This window comes from Astatotilapia calliptera, chromosome 1, assembly GCF_964374335.1.
Source record: "Astatotilapia calliptera chromosome 1, fAstCal68.1, whole genome shotgun sequence".
NCBI lineage: Eukaryota > Metazoa > Chordata > Actinopteri > Cichliformes > Cichlidae > Astatotilapia > Astatotilapia calliptera.
Genome location: NC_137422.1, coordinates 34,481,955 through 34,495,549, shown reverse-complemented (window position 1 = coordinate 34,495,549; position 13,595 = coordinate 34,481,955). Strand labels below are relative to the sequence as shown.

Below are 13,595 nucleotides of genomic sequence, written 5' to 3'. Positions count from 1 at the left end.
AGCTTACCTGCTAATATCCACGAAAAACTCAAGGTTTGTTATATGCAAACCGAATAAAGCACAGCCACAGGGATTTCAATTTTCATTCATTTAATTTACCTTCGCAAGAAAGGTCTTTGACACCAGGACACATTTCCTTCCTAAAAAGGATTTCATAATAAAAGTCTTAATTTGAACATACCTGACCACTAAATACAGCCAAAGAGACACAAATATACTTTATACAAACATTTCAATGATCCAAAAATGGTTATAGTCATTGCACTCTGCTGTCTCTCCTAACAGATTTTGGCAAGATCTAGCAGTAGCACATTAAAAATTTGGGCATAACCAAACATCATTTGCATGTTCTGCACCCTGGAGAATGACACCATTAGTCACAAATCGCAAAGACATCAGGGGGAAAATATATAAAGGAGATGGAAAATAAAAACAAGAGAAATTGGATAAGTGGCAAGAACCAATAAGTTTGCCAGAAACAGAAGCCTAAGATCATATTTCAGTGAACTGAATGTAGTCCAGAAACTCAATCCAGAAAGGAGGGAATGCTTTGAAAACAGATTTGGGAGAGCTGTGTAGAAAAATACACATGGCTAAGACATCATTTATTTATCCTTTAGAAAAGGAAGGTAAATCGGGTGGCCCCAAAATCCCCACAAACAATAGTACATATATAATAACAGCACGCGTAATGCTTTCTAGAATCAAACCTTATATCATTGTGCAAATCCTTCAAATAATCTGTAACATGGATACAACAGACATCAAATATCACTTACAGTTTACCTCCCATACATACAGGAATAAAGGTGAAAGTAAACTTATGTGGTTTTGTGGTACATTTATTAAAATGTCAGTTTTGACCAGAGAGCTGGGTGGAGAAGGACTATATCAGTAGTGCACCAGCCCCGCAGAGCTCAGCGGGAAAGCTGTTCAGAATGGGGAGAGGCTCGGCACTTTGATATTGATGTCTCCAATGTTGATGTTGCGGGGAATCTCGGGCAGGTTCATGTTCTTCACAGCAGAGACAGCACGAGCTGGAGCCGCTGACAGACCTCCCTGCCCAGAGAAACATGGCACAGAAAACACCTTTAAAGGCTTCGTGTGTGGAATCATCACGTTTCATCTTTAATACTGCTGTAATGGCACAAGTCTAAGCATCTGTGGGGGGAAATCCTGTAGTAAAACTGCAACAGTGTTAAGTTACACATGTTGTGTATATAGACTTTACTATGAAAGGATCATGTGACTGAATGAGAACCTCATTAACCTCATTCAGTCAGACTGACACTGTGTTCACGCTTTGATTCCCATAATTTCGTGTACATGTACAATGACAATAAAGGGCTATTCTTGACCATTTCAAAGTCTAACTGAACTGCTACGGTCCTGTTTTGGCTCGGTGAGACGATTTGCTCAATACCCAAGGAAATACAAATCGCTGCAAGTGTGCTGTGTAAAATCTCCTTTTGTTTACAGTAGTTTTATTTGTGGTGCACCTTTACATGAAGCATTTTTAAAGTAAGGTCATCTTAATCTGAAAAGCTAATCTTAAAGCAGACGTAATCTTACCTTGTATAGGAGTTATATTTCTGTCTACTTGTACATACCCGTGCCATCTGGTGTAGGATTTTAGCCAGCTGGTAGTGGGCTGTTAGCAATGCGATGATGTCATAACACATCAGGCAACATTCAGGTTTTTTAATATAAATTCGATTATTGTTATTGTCGTGAAATTAAAATTATTTATAAGGTGTTATAGGTGCAAAAACACTACAAATGAGTCATTTTAACCTAAAATTGGATGCAACATGATAAGATCATAATGTCTAATATAGATACTTCAGGGGCTTAAGATATGCACGTGTGCTAATTTTGGTTGCACAACTCCTGATCATGTAGGGTGAGTTTGCAGAAAAAGAGGTTTCGTATATTACAGTAAGACTAACTTCTTAGTATTATGAGTGGACGCTCAGTGCAAATAGTCTCTTTAGTCAAGTGAGTGCTCACAGTGCTCTTATTCTAAAAATTAGTTAAATAAACACACACATTTAGACGCCCTTGGTGCATCATTTTCCAACACATTGTGACAAGAGATATTGCAACTAAACCACAATTTCTGAATGGTGACCAAAACAGTACGCCAACTCTCACAACAATGCAACACCGCTACTTGCCTACTTACAAATTCCAGTATTATAAACATCAGTTTTGGTTCTAAAACAACCATTTAAATCATGTTTACATTAAACATTTACAAAGTTTCATAATCAGCAAGTGTAACTTTACAAGAACCATCAATTAATGTTTATAGAAGGTTTGCAAATCAATTACTTGTAATTCATTCTATGCTAACAGTAAATCATTATTACTTAAAGTTCAATTACCAAAGTTATTATGAAGGATTAATTTTAGGGGTTCACAAGAGTTTCTGTTTTCAAGCTAAAACATGCAATAACCCTCAAGTGCGCTCCTTTAACAGAACGGATCTGACCTCTGACTTCTCCATGCGGTTCTGCACCTCCACCTGAGCTACAATCTCATTCATGTTAGTCTCCAGCACCATCCCTCCCATCACCACCTCCTGCAAAATGTAATGGACCTGCAGAAAGAGCAAAGCACAGCAATTAAAACTAAGCAATGCTGAAATGCATGCAGTTTAGTTGGAAAGCAAAGCAGCTTTCCATCACAACCTTCAGATGTTTGAATTCCTGTGGGCACAAAATGCTTACAGCAGCATAAAACTGTCTTCTACTGCAAATCTGTCAGCCTCTTTTAAACCCCTGACTGTAAGTATCAATGACATTTTTACAATGCCATGTAGGTTAGTTGCGTCTATCCTCCAGAGATGTACAAGAACATGTTTTTCTTTCAAGAAGAAATACTTCCAGGTTTCACTTTGGGAAAATTCCTTAGGCCAAACCTAACAACACCACATGACATCCATTTCCTGCTGGGAAAATTCAATCAAGATGGCCGGGGATGTGTCTGATTAGTTTCCAGCAACATATCTAGCTAGGCTCAGAAGAAGAGAAAAACAGATTTAAATGTAGCCTGAAGCACATACACACATCTTCAATTCTAAAGAAGCCCTGCACACAGTTTTAAAAATCTTTATTATGTACTGTGATATATATTATTTGAAATGCAATCATTAATTTCTGAGGTGAAAAGGTTAAGTAAAGAGGCTGTTCCAAAAAAGCATCTGGCTGCACAGCTAAGACTAATAGACTGCACATTACCTGAGGGTCAGGCCTACAGTGCAGTCATAAACACAAAGTTCCCTTTTATCTCAACCTTTTCATTGAATGGGTAAAAAGAAAAAAGCTGTCCATGAATACAGCTCCTACACAATTATTCTGCTACAGCTTTACCGTCAATATCAAGACAGCGTTTATTCTGTAATGGCAGCATGTTAATGTCACATTCAAATATTTATGGACAGTTTCCCACAAGTTCGAAACACCAGTGTATGTTGCTCCGATATGGAAGCCTACTCTTACTCTGTGCTTTTAATACAAGACAGACCCACTAAGCTGTGCCTGACCAGTGCTTTTTTTTAACATTTTATATCACTGTCTTTAAAATTCTTGAAAATTGAGACGGCTCTTTTTGCCAAAAAACTGCCAGAAACCACATTCGCACATTTGGAAAGCTGAAAACATTTACTGACACATTTCGTTTTATTGAGCAATTATTCAACTAATACTTGCAGCTCTACAGAAATGCATCCCTATCCCCCACTTACCTTATCCATGTGGAATATGAGGTCTAGTTCGCAGACATTTTCGAAGCATTTATCCAACGTTTCCACAAACACCTGCAGTGAAGAGAACAATGGGGTCAAAACGGGAAATATTTTCAATAACAGATTTGTATTACTGTCTGAGTGCTGATTAAGTACATACAGTTAAGATGGTCACAGGCCAAATGTAGAACAACTTCCAAATTTCCCAAAGGGACAATAAAGCTGTGAAGCCAGATGTCAGCCCGAATCAAAGTGAGTGCATCAGCACTTTGCGTAGTAATGTTGTTGAGAGGTCTGTACAGCCTGTATCTGAGATAACAGGCTTTCTTTTTAACAAGTTACTTCTTTAACACAACCACCAAAGGAAATTTAAGACATAAAAAAGTGAAAATTTACTGATGTCAGTTTAAAATACAGCAAAAGGAATTTGTTTTTAAACATTGTCCAAATTTGTTCATTAATCTTGGATGTAAACAAAATAACGCAATCATGTTAAGCCATTTATTGTTAAAGCAGCAGCATCTTAGAATACTGAGAACACAGAGAACAGTGAGTGTTGTACAGTGTGTTTTCACAGACGCATTCCCAAACTTCAACACTTTTCGGCTGAACGGAACAGTAATCTGAGTGATAAGATAAAATGTGGATACACCAGTTCTGATTGAAAAGTGGCATAATCCTAAACACCTCACTGCAAAAAAAAGTTTCTCTGTTAGCTGCTGGAATGCATCCATGCTTGCAATAGATGCTGAAAGAATTTCCTCGAATCATTTCTGCTTGAATTCAGTTTGGATCAACACAGTGTTTGGATTCATCCATTAGCTGAGGTCATCCAAATAACTGTGCCTCTCACCTCTCACATCTGTTTCAACTCTGCTGACAGAAGCATAATAACAGAGGGATTTATTTGTAAGATTTCACTCAGTAGGCTCTTTCTTGTATCATACACCTTGTTGCCAAAAGTATTCATTTGTCTGCCTTCACATTCATATGAACTTGAGTGAAATCCCATTCTTAATCCATAGGGTTTAATTTTATGTCAGCCCATTCTTTGCAGCTACAACAGCTTCAACTCTTCTGGGAGGCTTTCCACAAGGTTAAGGAGTGTGTTTATGGGACTTTTTGACGATTTTTCCACATGTGCATTTGTGAGGTCAGACGCTGATGTTGGACAAGAAGGTCTGGCTCACAGTCTCCACTCTAATCTCGGAGGTGTTCTATTAGGTGCAGTCATGTTGGAACAGGAAGTGGCAATCCCCAAACTGTTCCCACAAAGTTAGGAGCATGGAATTGTCCAAAACATCTTGGTATGCCAAAGGATTAACAGTTTGTTTCACTGGAACTCAGAGGCCGTGCCCAACTCCTGAAAAACAACCCTGCACGATAAACACCCCCACCCACCCGTGTGTCTACCTTTACACTTGGCAAAGTGCAGTCAGACAAGGACCGTTCTCCTGGAAACCGCCAAACCCAGACTCATCTATCAGATTGCCAGACAGAGAAGCATGATTTGTCACAAAAGACAACACACCTCCACTGCTCTAGTCCAGTCTAGTCTAGTCTTTACACCACTCCATCCAATGCTTTGCATTGCACTTGGTGATGTAAGGCATATATGCACCTGCTCAGACACAGAAACCCATTCGTTGAAGCTCCCTGTGCACTGTTCTTGAGTTAATCTGAAGGCCACATTTAGTTTGGAGGTCTGCAGCGACAGACTCTGCAGAGAGTTGGCAACTTTTTTCACAAATGTTTGTAGAAGCAGACTGCATACCTAGGTGACTAATTTAACAGACCAGTGACAATGGACGCGATAAGAACACATTAAGATTTTAAATCAGTGTTCTCTTGGCTTTTTCTTTTTTGTTTGTTTGTTTAATTTTCTATTAAAGTGAGATCTGTTATTTGTGTAATTTTTACCCGTCCAAGCTGTTTTGCTACATTGCATTTATTTTATTGGCCTAAGTTGTTTTAGGTTTTGACTTTGTCATTTCGGTTTAAAAATCTTCAATATTATTCTTTCAGGCTTTTGACTGAGTTTTCACTGATTGACTCACCAAAGAAGCAAACTGGTTGAAACACAGTCGCAACTAATTTGTTTTCATCTTTCTTGCAGTCAGTATTTTCACAATAAAACACCAATTAGTCACATGTGTTGATAGTTTAAATGTGAAGAAAAGCGATATTTACTTCTTCCCATCCATTACTAGATTGTTTTACATAACACACTCACAGCTATCATTCATCATTTCACCTAAGCTGGAAATTGTCCGTGTGAAGATAAAATGATAATTCGTTAAATTTGGCACCTCTTATAAACCTGCCAGAACCCACCTCAAGTCTCATGGCACAGTATTCAACACTGATAACTCTTACCCTTATGACTGAAAACCAGAATTAATTTTTTAGAATATTTTAGAATATATATTATAGATAAGGAAAAGAACATATGTATTCTAAACAGAAACAGAAACTGACGAATGATCCCACCTGGTCATTTTTGTAACTAGAATAGTTTGAATGCTTGAGAGTTAATACTCCTAAGGCCTTTAATGGATATTTGTGTATTTAAGGACCAGTAGACACCCTGCAATTGTACTTTTTGCTCCAGGGTCAAGTGTCTGCTTTACAAGCCTGGTGTAGTGGTTGTGTGATTCCATGTCAAATATTTCCAAAGAGCCATTCAACAAAAGAGCAGCTGACCTGGATCAGGTCCAATATGCCGAGCTCGCTCTCCGATGAGTCGACACAAAAAACAAAGTATAGAGTGGCGTAGTGTCGGTAAATCAGCTTGTAGTCAGAGCCACCAATGAGACTGAAAGGAGATTAAAAAAAGAACAACTTCAAAAGGCATTCAGGAGTAGCTTCATTCTGAAATAGACTAAACTTGTTTTCTGTTAATTCACTTGAAAGATATGATGGAGACTTTTGAATATTTGTCTCCATCTAGTGGTTAAAGCTAGACCACTGCATCCACAGCTGCTGTAAAGTAATGTCAGAATGTCCAAACCTGGCTCAGGATTTACAACAGTTAGTATTTGTCGAATTAAAATGTGACAACACACAACTAGTCAAACAACAAGTGTGCCTCTCTGCCTCTGACAGAGATCCCAGGTGAGCATGTATCAAGACACTCTGACAGAGATCTATTAAACCAGCTTTTGTGACAGCTGTGCCTAGCTAAGCAGTAACAACCTTATCATTTATAGCTGTACTTAGAGTACACACATGCATATATAGAGGATTTGTTTTATTGTAACCTGTGATACAAACAGAATTGCATAAAAGAACACCTGACTTACCTTCCACCCTCCAAGAAGTTGCAGACGTTGTCATCTCTTTTAGATACCAAATGAAAAGTCTCCCGAATGATCTGCTGCTGCATGTCCTCCGCCTGCAAGCAAATACGTTACAAACTCCATTAACTCCATAATTGTCAAAATAAATAAATAGAAATTAATTTTAAAAAGTCTAAATATATTTGCCAATAACGCATTACTTAGACTTTTACTTATTTTTAACCACGTTAAGAAGTAAAACCTCTACAGTAGGACCTGAACAATATATCGGTTAGCCAATATTGCTCCATCACAGATTTGATATATTTGCTGTCCTATACAATAAGTTTTATCAATATAAAATAATGGAGAAAAAAAATGCACATGACTATTTAGAGATGCCATCAGTTGGTTTAAAGAGTGGAGCAGAGGCCTACACTTCATGGAAGGATTAGGGATTTAGCCAGGTAACTTCAGGTTTTAACCCCTGTGGGGTTAAAACCTGATAGGAAGGTGGCTCACTTTGTAATAACTCATGAACACACACAAAACTACCTCACACTGACTAATCAATTTTCTCTAAAATAATGTCATCACTCCAGGAAAAGCCTGTGAACCTCAGTAACCTGATAGCTCACTGAGGTTCATTCTCTTATGTACATCAGTAAGTAAATAGATCATGAGGAGTAACTTTATTCCTCGTGTTCCCTGCAGCTGTCAGCAACTTTGATGTCATTTAAATGTTAAAAGTGATCGCCCTCTTCCCAGTGTTGCCAAGCGCTTACTAATAGGAATTGTCTTAACGTTGGGGTCTTTACCTTGCAGTATGAAGTGTCTTGAGCTGCCTGATGCTGTAAATTGTCATTATATAGATACATTTTAATTGAATTATGAACCTTAAAATAGGAATATGAACCTAAGACAAATCACCTAAGCCTTGTGCTTGCTGACTTTATATAAAATTTGCATGCAAGCCTACTTAGAGTTAATTGGTTACTTTCTTTAAAACCACTTTGCATCCAAGAAACACTTGAATGGAATACAAACTGTAGATACGGAAAGATCCCTCTAAGTGTATAGCTTACATCCTACACACTGCTTACACACATATACACCTGTTGCCTTTAGTCTACATCGTGTGTTTAAGATATTATTTTTTGTGATATTAGCACATATTAGCAAAATGATGTTAGGGTAAATGACACCAGATAAATAAGCAATGACTTGTATACACTGGGCATAATAAAATCCTAATTCCTTTCCCATGACTAAAGTACACTCCATACTGTCATAATTTTTATATTTATAAATAAAAATATATAAGATGATATAAACCCACATCATATGTTTTAGAGGCAAGTCTACTTGATTTCTATTATACAGTAAACAAATTAAATAAACCTACTTACAGACAAATCTGCAGTCACTGAAGCACAGCCGCCATTTTTAAATGAGTTTTGATAACTATGATAAAAGAGTTCTCCTGGTAAGACCATTTATTTATGTTGTATGTTATGTAATTAAACAGACAAGGATGAAGCAAAGTCAGGACAGATAGTCCGGCTAATACATACATATGTACGATTTAAGTGGATTTATCTTCACAGATAGCTGCTCCTTCATTATATAACGCCTATATACTTTTATATAGAGAGAGGTCTATTTTAATAGAAAGGAAGTAAAACTGAAGAGTGACTGAGCTCCAAGTTTGTTCCCTTTCTTGCTCACGTGATCCGCTAATAGTTTTACTTGGCTACAGGAAAATATCTCATAATATGTCAGGATCTCTGAAATATATGTGGTGCTGCTCATTACACGAAAGGTCACAAACGCTAATCAAATACAGATTGTAAGGTAAACAAATTGTTTCAGCAGTATTTGCTACAATACTCACAAAATACTGATAGAATCTGATCAGCCGCGGCTTCCCGTGGTTGTTAAAAATTAATATGGCTTTAATCATCTCTGTTCTTTGGCGTTATCAAAGTACAGCGTGGAAAATTCTCAAAATGTTACGATTTTGACTCTCTGCTCGACGTTAGCTTCCGAGCTCCCTGCAACCGGATCTCTCGTTCAGCTACATCCGGTTGCACCGCAGCGGTCAGCCAGACCCGCTCATGACAAAAGGTTCCGCATAGATTTTCGTTCTGGGTCTGTCTGCCATACAGGCTATCCAAGAAATAATTAACGTCAATAAACCAAAAACCTGAGCAAGTACGTTTGTTGTAGTGTTGCTGATTTATGGCTGAAAGCTAAACTAATATACAACAAAACCAGGTCTGAATGCACATCACATTAAACCTTAAAACAGCAGAAGACCACACTGGGTGCCATTCCAGTTGTGTAAGAACAGGAAACTGAGGCTATAACTGTCAGTGGCATACCAAAACTGGAAAACAGAAGATTTGAAACAAGTTCCCTGTTGTATCTCAGTTTCTGCCGTGACATTTAGATAATAGGGTCAGAATTTGGTGTAAGCAACATGAAAGCATGGCTCCATACTGGTTTGTATTAACAGTTCAGGCTGCTGATGGTGTAATGGTGTGGGAGATTTTCCTGGCACACTTTGGTAACAAATGAACAAATGGCAAAACCTACCTGAGTATTGTTGCTGACCATTGTGCCCACAGTTTGCTCATCATCTGATAGTTACTTTCTGCAGAATAATGTGCCATATCACAAATCCTTAAATCCTGTTAAACTGGTTTCTTGAACATGATGAGATCTTAATTCAATAGAATACATTTGGGATGTGTTGGAACAAGAGATTCACATTATGTACGTGCAGCTGATAAATCTGGCATCATGTCATTATGGACCAAAATATCAGAGGATTGTTTTCAGCACATTGTTGAACCTATGCCATAAAGAATGAAGGCAGTTGTAAAGGCAAATGTATGTGCACCTAATGAAGTGGCCAGTGAGTGTATTTTGTAAAATCACTTGCATAACTTTAGTAAGCCTTAGCCAAAAGTGCTTAAAAACATAAACAAAAACCTCTAAAACCCACATAAAATCAGATATTAATTTCTTCTTGCTTAAATATGTCTGCAGTTTTTGGCTTCCTATCAGACAGCCAAAGGTTTCTTGGGATTCAAATTTTATTCCAGTAAGTATACCCAGTCCTCAGTCTTCACAGTGGTGGTCTATACTTTTCACTTTGTGAGGCTATCCACCTGACACATTATGTAATTTTCGGGTCTTCGTGACTAATGCACCATCAGCTGAGGCACCATGTTAATTATTGGAACCTTTGTACTTGGGTCAGCTGCTTCACACTGCCTTGGAAACTCTTTTTCCTTTGATCTACAGTGGGTGGTCAAAAAACCGGATCAAGACCCAAATTATGTAATATTGTAGCAAAAGTTCTCAACAATTAACACATGTGTGCCAAACAGGAAAATTTAATTGCCCAAATGGAAAAATGGTGAAAGATGGCATGTTAGCATGCTTTGAAGATGTTTTTTTGTCTTTTATTTTTTTCTGCCGAGAAAAAATAAGAAGTTGCTGAGTTTTTCTTTAGGGTATTTAAACATTTCTAGTACACTTGGAGGTTTTAATCATCTACTATAAAATATGTTTCCATAAAGAAAAGCTGTCATTGTAAGATGACATTAAGCTTATATCTCAAGTTGTATCTTCAAAAAAAGTGTTTCATTTTGCATATTTTGAATCCATTGTTTAGTTTTTCATTTAGTTTGACAAGGATTACGTATTCAAATTAAATTAGTTTGGGTTAGATAACGAATTGTACTGCATGACTCCATGTAACAGATGCGGGTAGACCAGGCCTGAATTTTAAAGCCGTCAGCCTGCAATCTATATATTGTCCACCAGAGGGGAAACTCTGATTTCCAAAAAGAAGTCCAGCTGTACAGAGCCCTTTAAATGAGAGGTCTCAAACTTAAGTGAGCCGTGGGGCACTGCTGGCACTTTCATCTCATTGGGGGTCCACTTTTACGGAGCCCCCCAGGGGACATGGGAGAAAAAAAAAATTAGGGAGGAAAAAAAAAAAATTAAGACGGACTTTTTGCGAGCGCTCGCAAAAGTATTGCGAGATCTCGCAATAAGTATTGCGAGCGCTTGCAAAAGTATTGCGAGATCTCGCAAAAGTTTTAGCCGCATTCTTCGGAGGCCGCCAGCTCGAAGCCGACCGGGAGGTCGAGGCACGATGTGCCGGGAAAGCGGTGTTCCTCCCGGCTGTAGTAGGTCTCGACTTCCCGTTAGCTTCGAGCTAGTGGCCGCCAGCTCGAAGCCGACCGGGAGGTCGAGGCACGATGTGCCGGGAAAGCGGTGTTCCTCCCGGCTGTAGTAGGTCTCGACCGCCCGTTAGCTTCGAGCTAGTGGGTGTCAGATCTCTAAAAACGTCGGAGCTCTTTTGCAAATATGTGATGTCTTGTAAACCGAGCAGGTATCTGACGTTTACACAACTACATTCACGCCTCAAAATATCTTAAAAGTGTATTTTGTGACCCAGAAAGAGTAATATTACAACTAAGTAGCTGCCGCCATTGTTGGAGTTTTGCGAGATCTCGCAATACTTTTGCGAGCGCTCGCAAAAGTCCATCTTAATTTTTTTTTTCCTCCCTAATTTTTTTTTTTCCTCCGTAATTTTTTTTTCTCCCATGTCCCCTGGGGGGCTCCGTACACTTTAGTGTTCACGGAGTACAAAAAATAATGCCGCGTGTTTTGTTTTGGGGGGGGTTGCTCTCGCTAAATATTTGTACTAATCCTGTTTTCTCTCTCTTCGCACTAGTGTTTTCACGGTTTCACCCTTTGTAATAAGTTATTGCCACGTACATTTCGCTTCCGTGTTGGATCTGTTCTGTGTGTAGTGTTTTGTTTTGGGGTTTGTTTTGTGATTTTTTTTAAATTTCAAATCTTGTATAACAAGACAAAACTGTAAACGTGAATGCAATTTTTTCCATTCACTCTCTTTCTGGTCAGACACGTGGCAGCACTTATGCTATAATTTTGTTCTTATTTAACAAAAAAATGCAGACATGTGTGTACACATTGGTTTTTGACTACTAGTGAAAATTGTTTTCTTTACAAATAACTCTCACTGAACTAACACGGCCAATCCCTCAACATGTTTGTACTGTGCTCATATTTTTGCTTTTTAAAGAACTTACTTCAGCATTGCACTCAGCATCGAACAAATCCTCCTTAAAAAGGTAACTTGAAGTGCCAAATTGCTATATATTTCTTCACGTCAATATACAGGCTGCAAGTTTGAGACCTTTGCTTTAAGTCCATTGATATATGATCTCAGAAAAAACTTTCCTGATAAATTTATGGACTCTAGCTAGTTTAAAATCTTACTGGATACAACATAATATTCATGTTAGGGAGGTAGGGTAAGCCTATATACATGTTGATACTACAAGTTCCTCAGGTGTGCGGTGTTCTTGATAAAAGTGAAACACAGACTGTGTTCATGACATCCAATTTTAAAGCACCAAGAGGTATATTTTCACAGAAGGATTTACAGAAGGTTTTGGGTGGCATCAAGGTGTCTATGTCCAATATACAATTTAAATACATCACATGCTCAATGTTAAAAAAAAACCCTCTTTACTTTAGGTTTCTAAGGGCGACACTTTCAACATATCTAAGAATGACTAAACCAACATGCATTTTACGTGCTCATACAGCCACTAGAAGCTGGTTAATTTTAAAACAAACAGGTGCATGTGTTTGCAGTTTTATATAAAGACTTTTTTCTTGTAATATGCAGATTCTCCTAGAGATATATTTAATACCTTTTTATGGTCTTTCCCTATATTAACAGTGGATAAATCTATAGTTTCCAGGAATGCATGCATATAGAAAATACCCCAAAAGGGCTCAAAATATTAATAGCCACCTTTTTTCTTCTTCTTTCAGCTTCTTCCAATAAGGGTTGCCGCAGCAGATCATCTGCCTCCATCTCACCCTATCCTTATGCACAATCCTCTAACACGGCAACTCATTGCACACTAGCTTTCACTCTATAATTTGACAGTGGGGAAAACCTAAAAGTCCTTACTTACTTATTTACCAGGAAAGCACCTTAACATCCACAATCATGGACTTTGGGATTGGGCAGAATACTTACAGGTATCCTTTGCTTCATCACCTTTCCTCCAGAATGAAATGAGCTTAATATAAAATAAAATAATTCCTTTGTTATACTTTGTTAAAACATACAAACAAGACAAGAGATGAAGTGATCAGTTTGGGAGCAACCAAAAGGTATAAATAATGATTTCTTATTTTAGTTTCAGGAAGAGACCAAATGCAATCAGTTGTGTTTTACATTGCTGCAACACATAAGAAAAACAGTCCCCATAAATGTTTCAATGAGAATAACAACAGATTTTCTTAATTCTAATATTACCAATGAGAGAGAAATCATAAACCAAGGTCAAAAACACTGATCGGAAAATCCCTTGAACTACAACCTGAAACTCCAAGGCTTGTGACTTTGTTTATGCATGAGGACACTGCTGATGATGAAATACCCCTGAGACATCCTTGCAGCTGCTTCCCGAGATACTGCTCCGTCACACAAAGGTGTCCAAGTG

General features: G+C 38.1%; 1 protein-coding gene across 1 annotated transcript; it reads right to left on the bottom strand.

Moving 5' to 3' along the window:
* Window positions 1-73: 73 nt before the first annotated feature.
* ap3s2 (adaptor related protein complex 3 subunit sigma 2) lies at window positions 74-9,117 on the bottom strand. Its single transcript, XM_026174600.2, has 6 exons — window positions 8,921-9,117; window positions 7,051-7,142; window positions 6,452-6,563; window positions 3,749-3,820; window positions 2,495-2,602; window positions 74-1,059 (listed from the first exon to the last, which is right to left on the bottom strand). The coding sequence occupies exons 1-6, from the start codon at window positions 8,987-8,989 to the stop codon at window positions 934-936; spliced, it is 579 nt and encodes a 192-aa protein (XP_026030385.1). The 5' UTR covers window positions 8,990-9,117; the 3' UTR covers window positions 74-933.
* Window positions 9,118-13,595: the final 4,478 nt, after the last annotated feature.

What these genes read in the sequence shown, in the direction of transcription:
- ap3s2 (XM_026174600.2), bottom strand. Translation starts at nt 8,989, where the DNA reads ATGATTAAAGCCATATTAATTTTTAACAACCACGGGAAGCCGCGGCTG. An exon ending in TCAGATTCTATCAGTATTTT is followed by an intron (nt 7,143 to 8,920) that starts GTGAGTATTGTA and finishes ATTTGCTTGCAG; the next exon opens with GCGGAGGACATGCAGCAGCA. An exon ending in TCATATTCCACATGGATAAG is followed by an intron (nt 2,603 to 3,748) that starts GTAAGTGGGGGA and finishes CTCTTTCTGCAG; the next exon opens with GTCCATTACATTTTGCAGGA.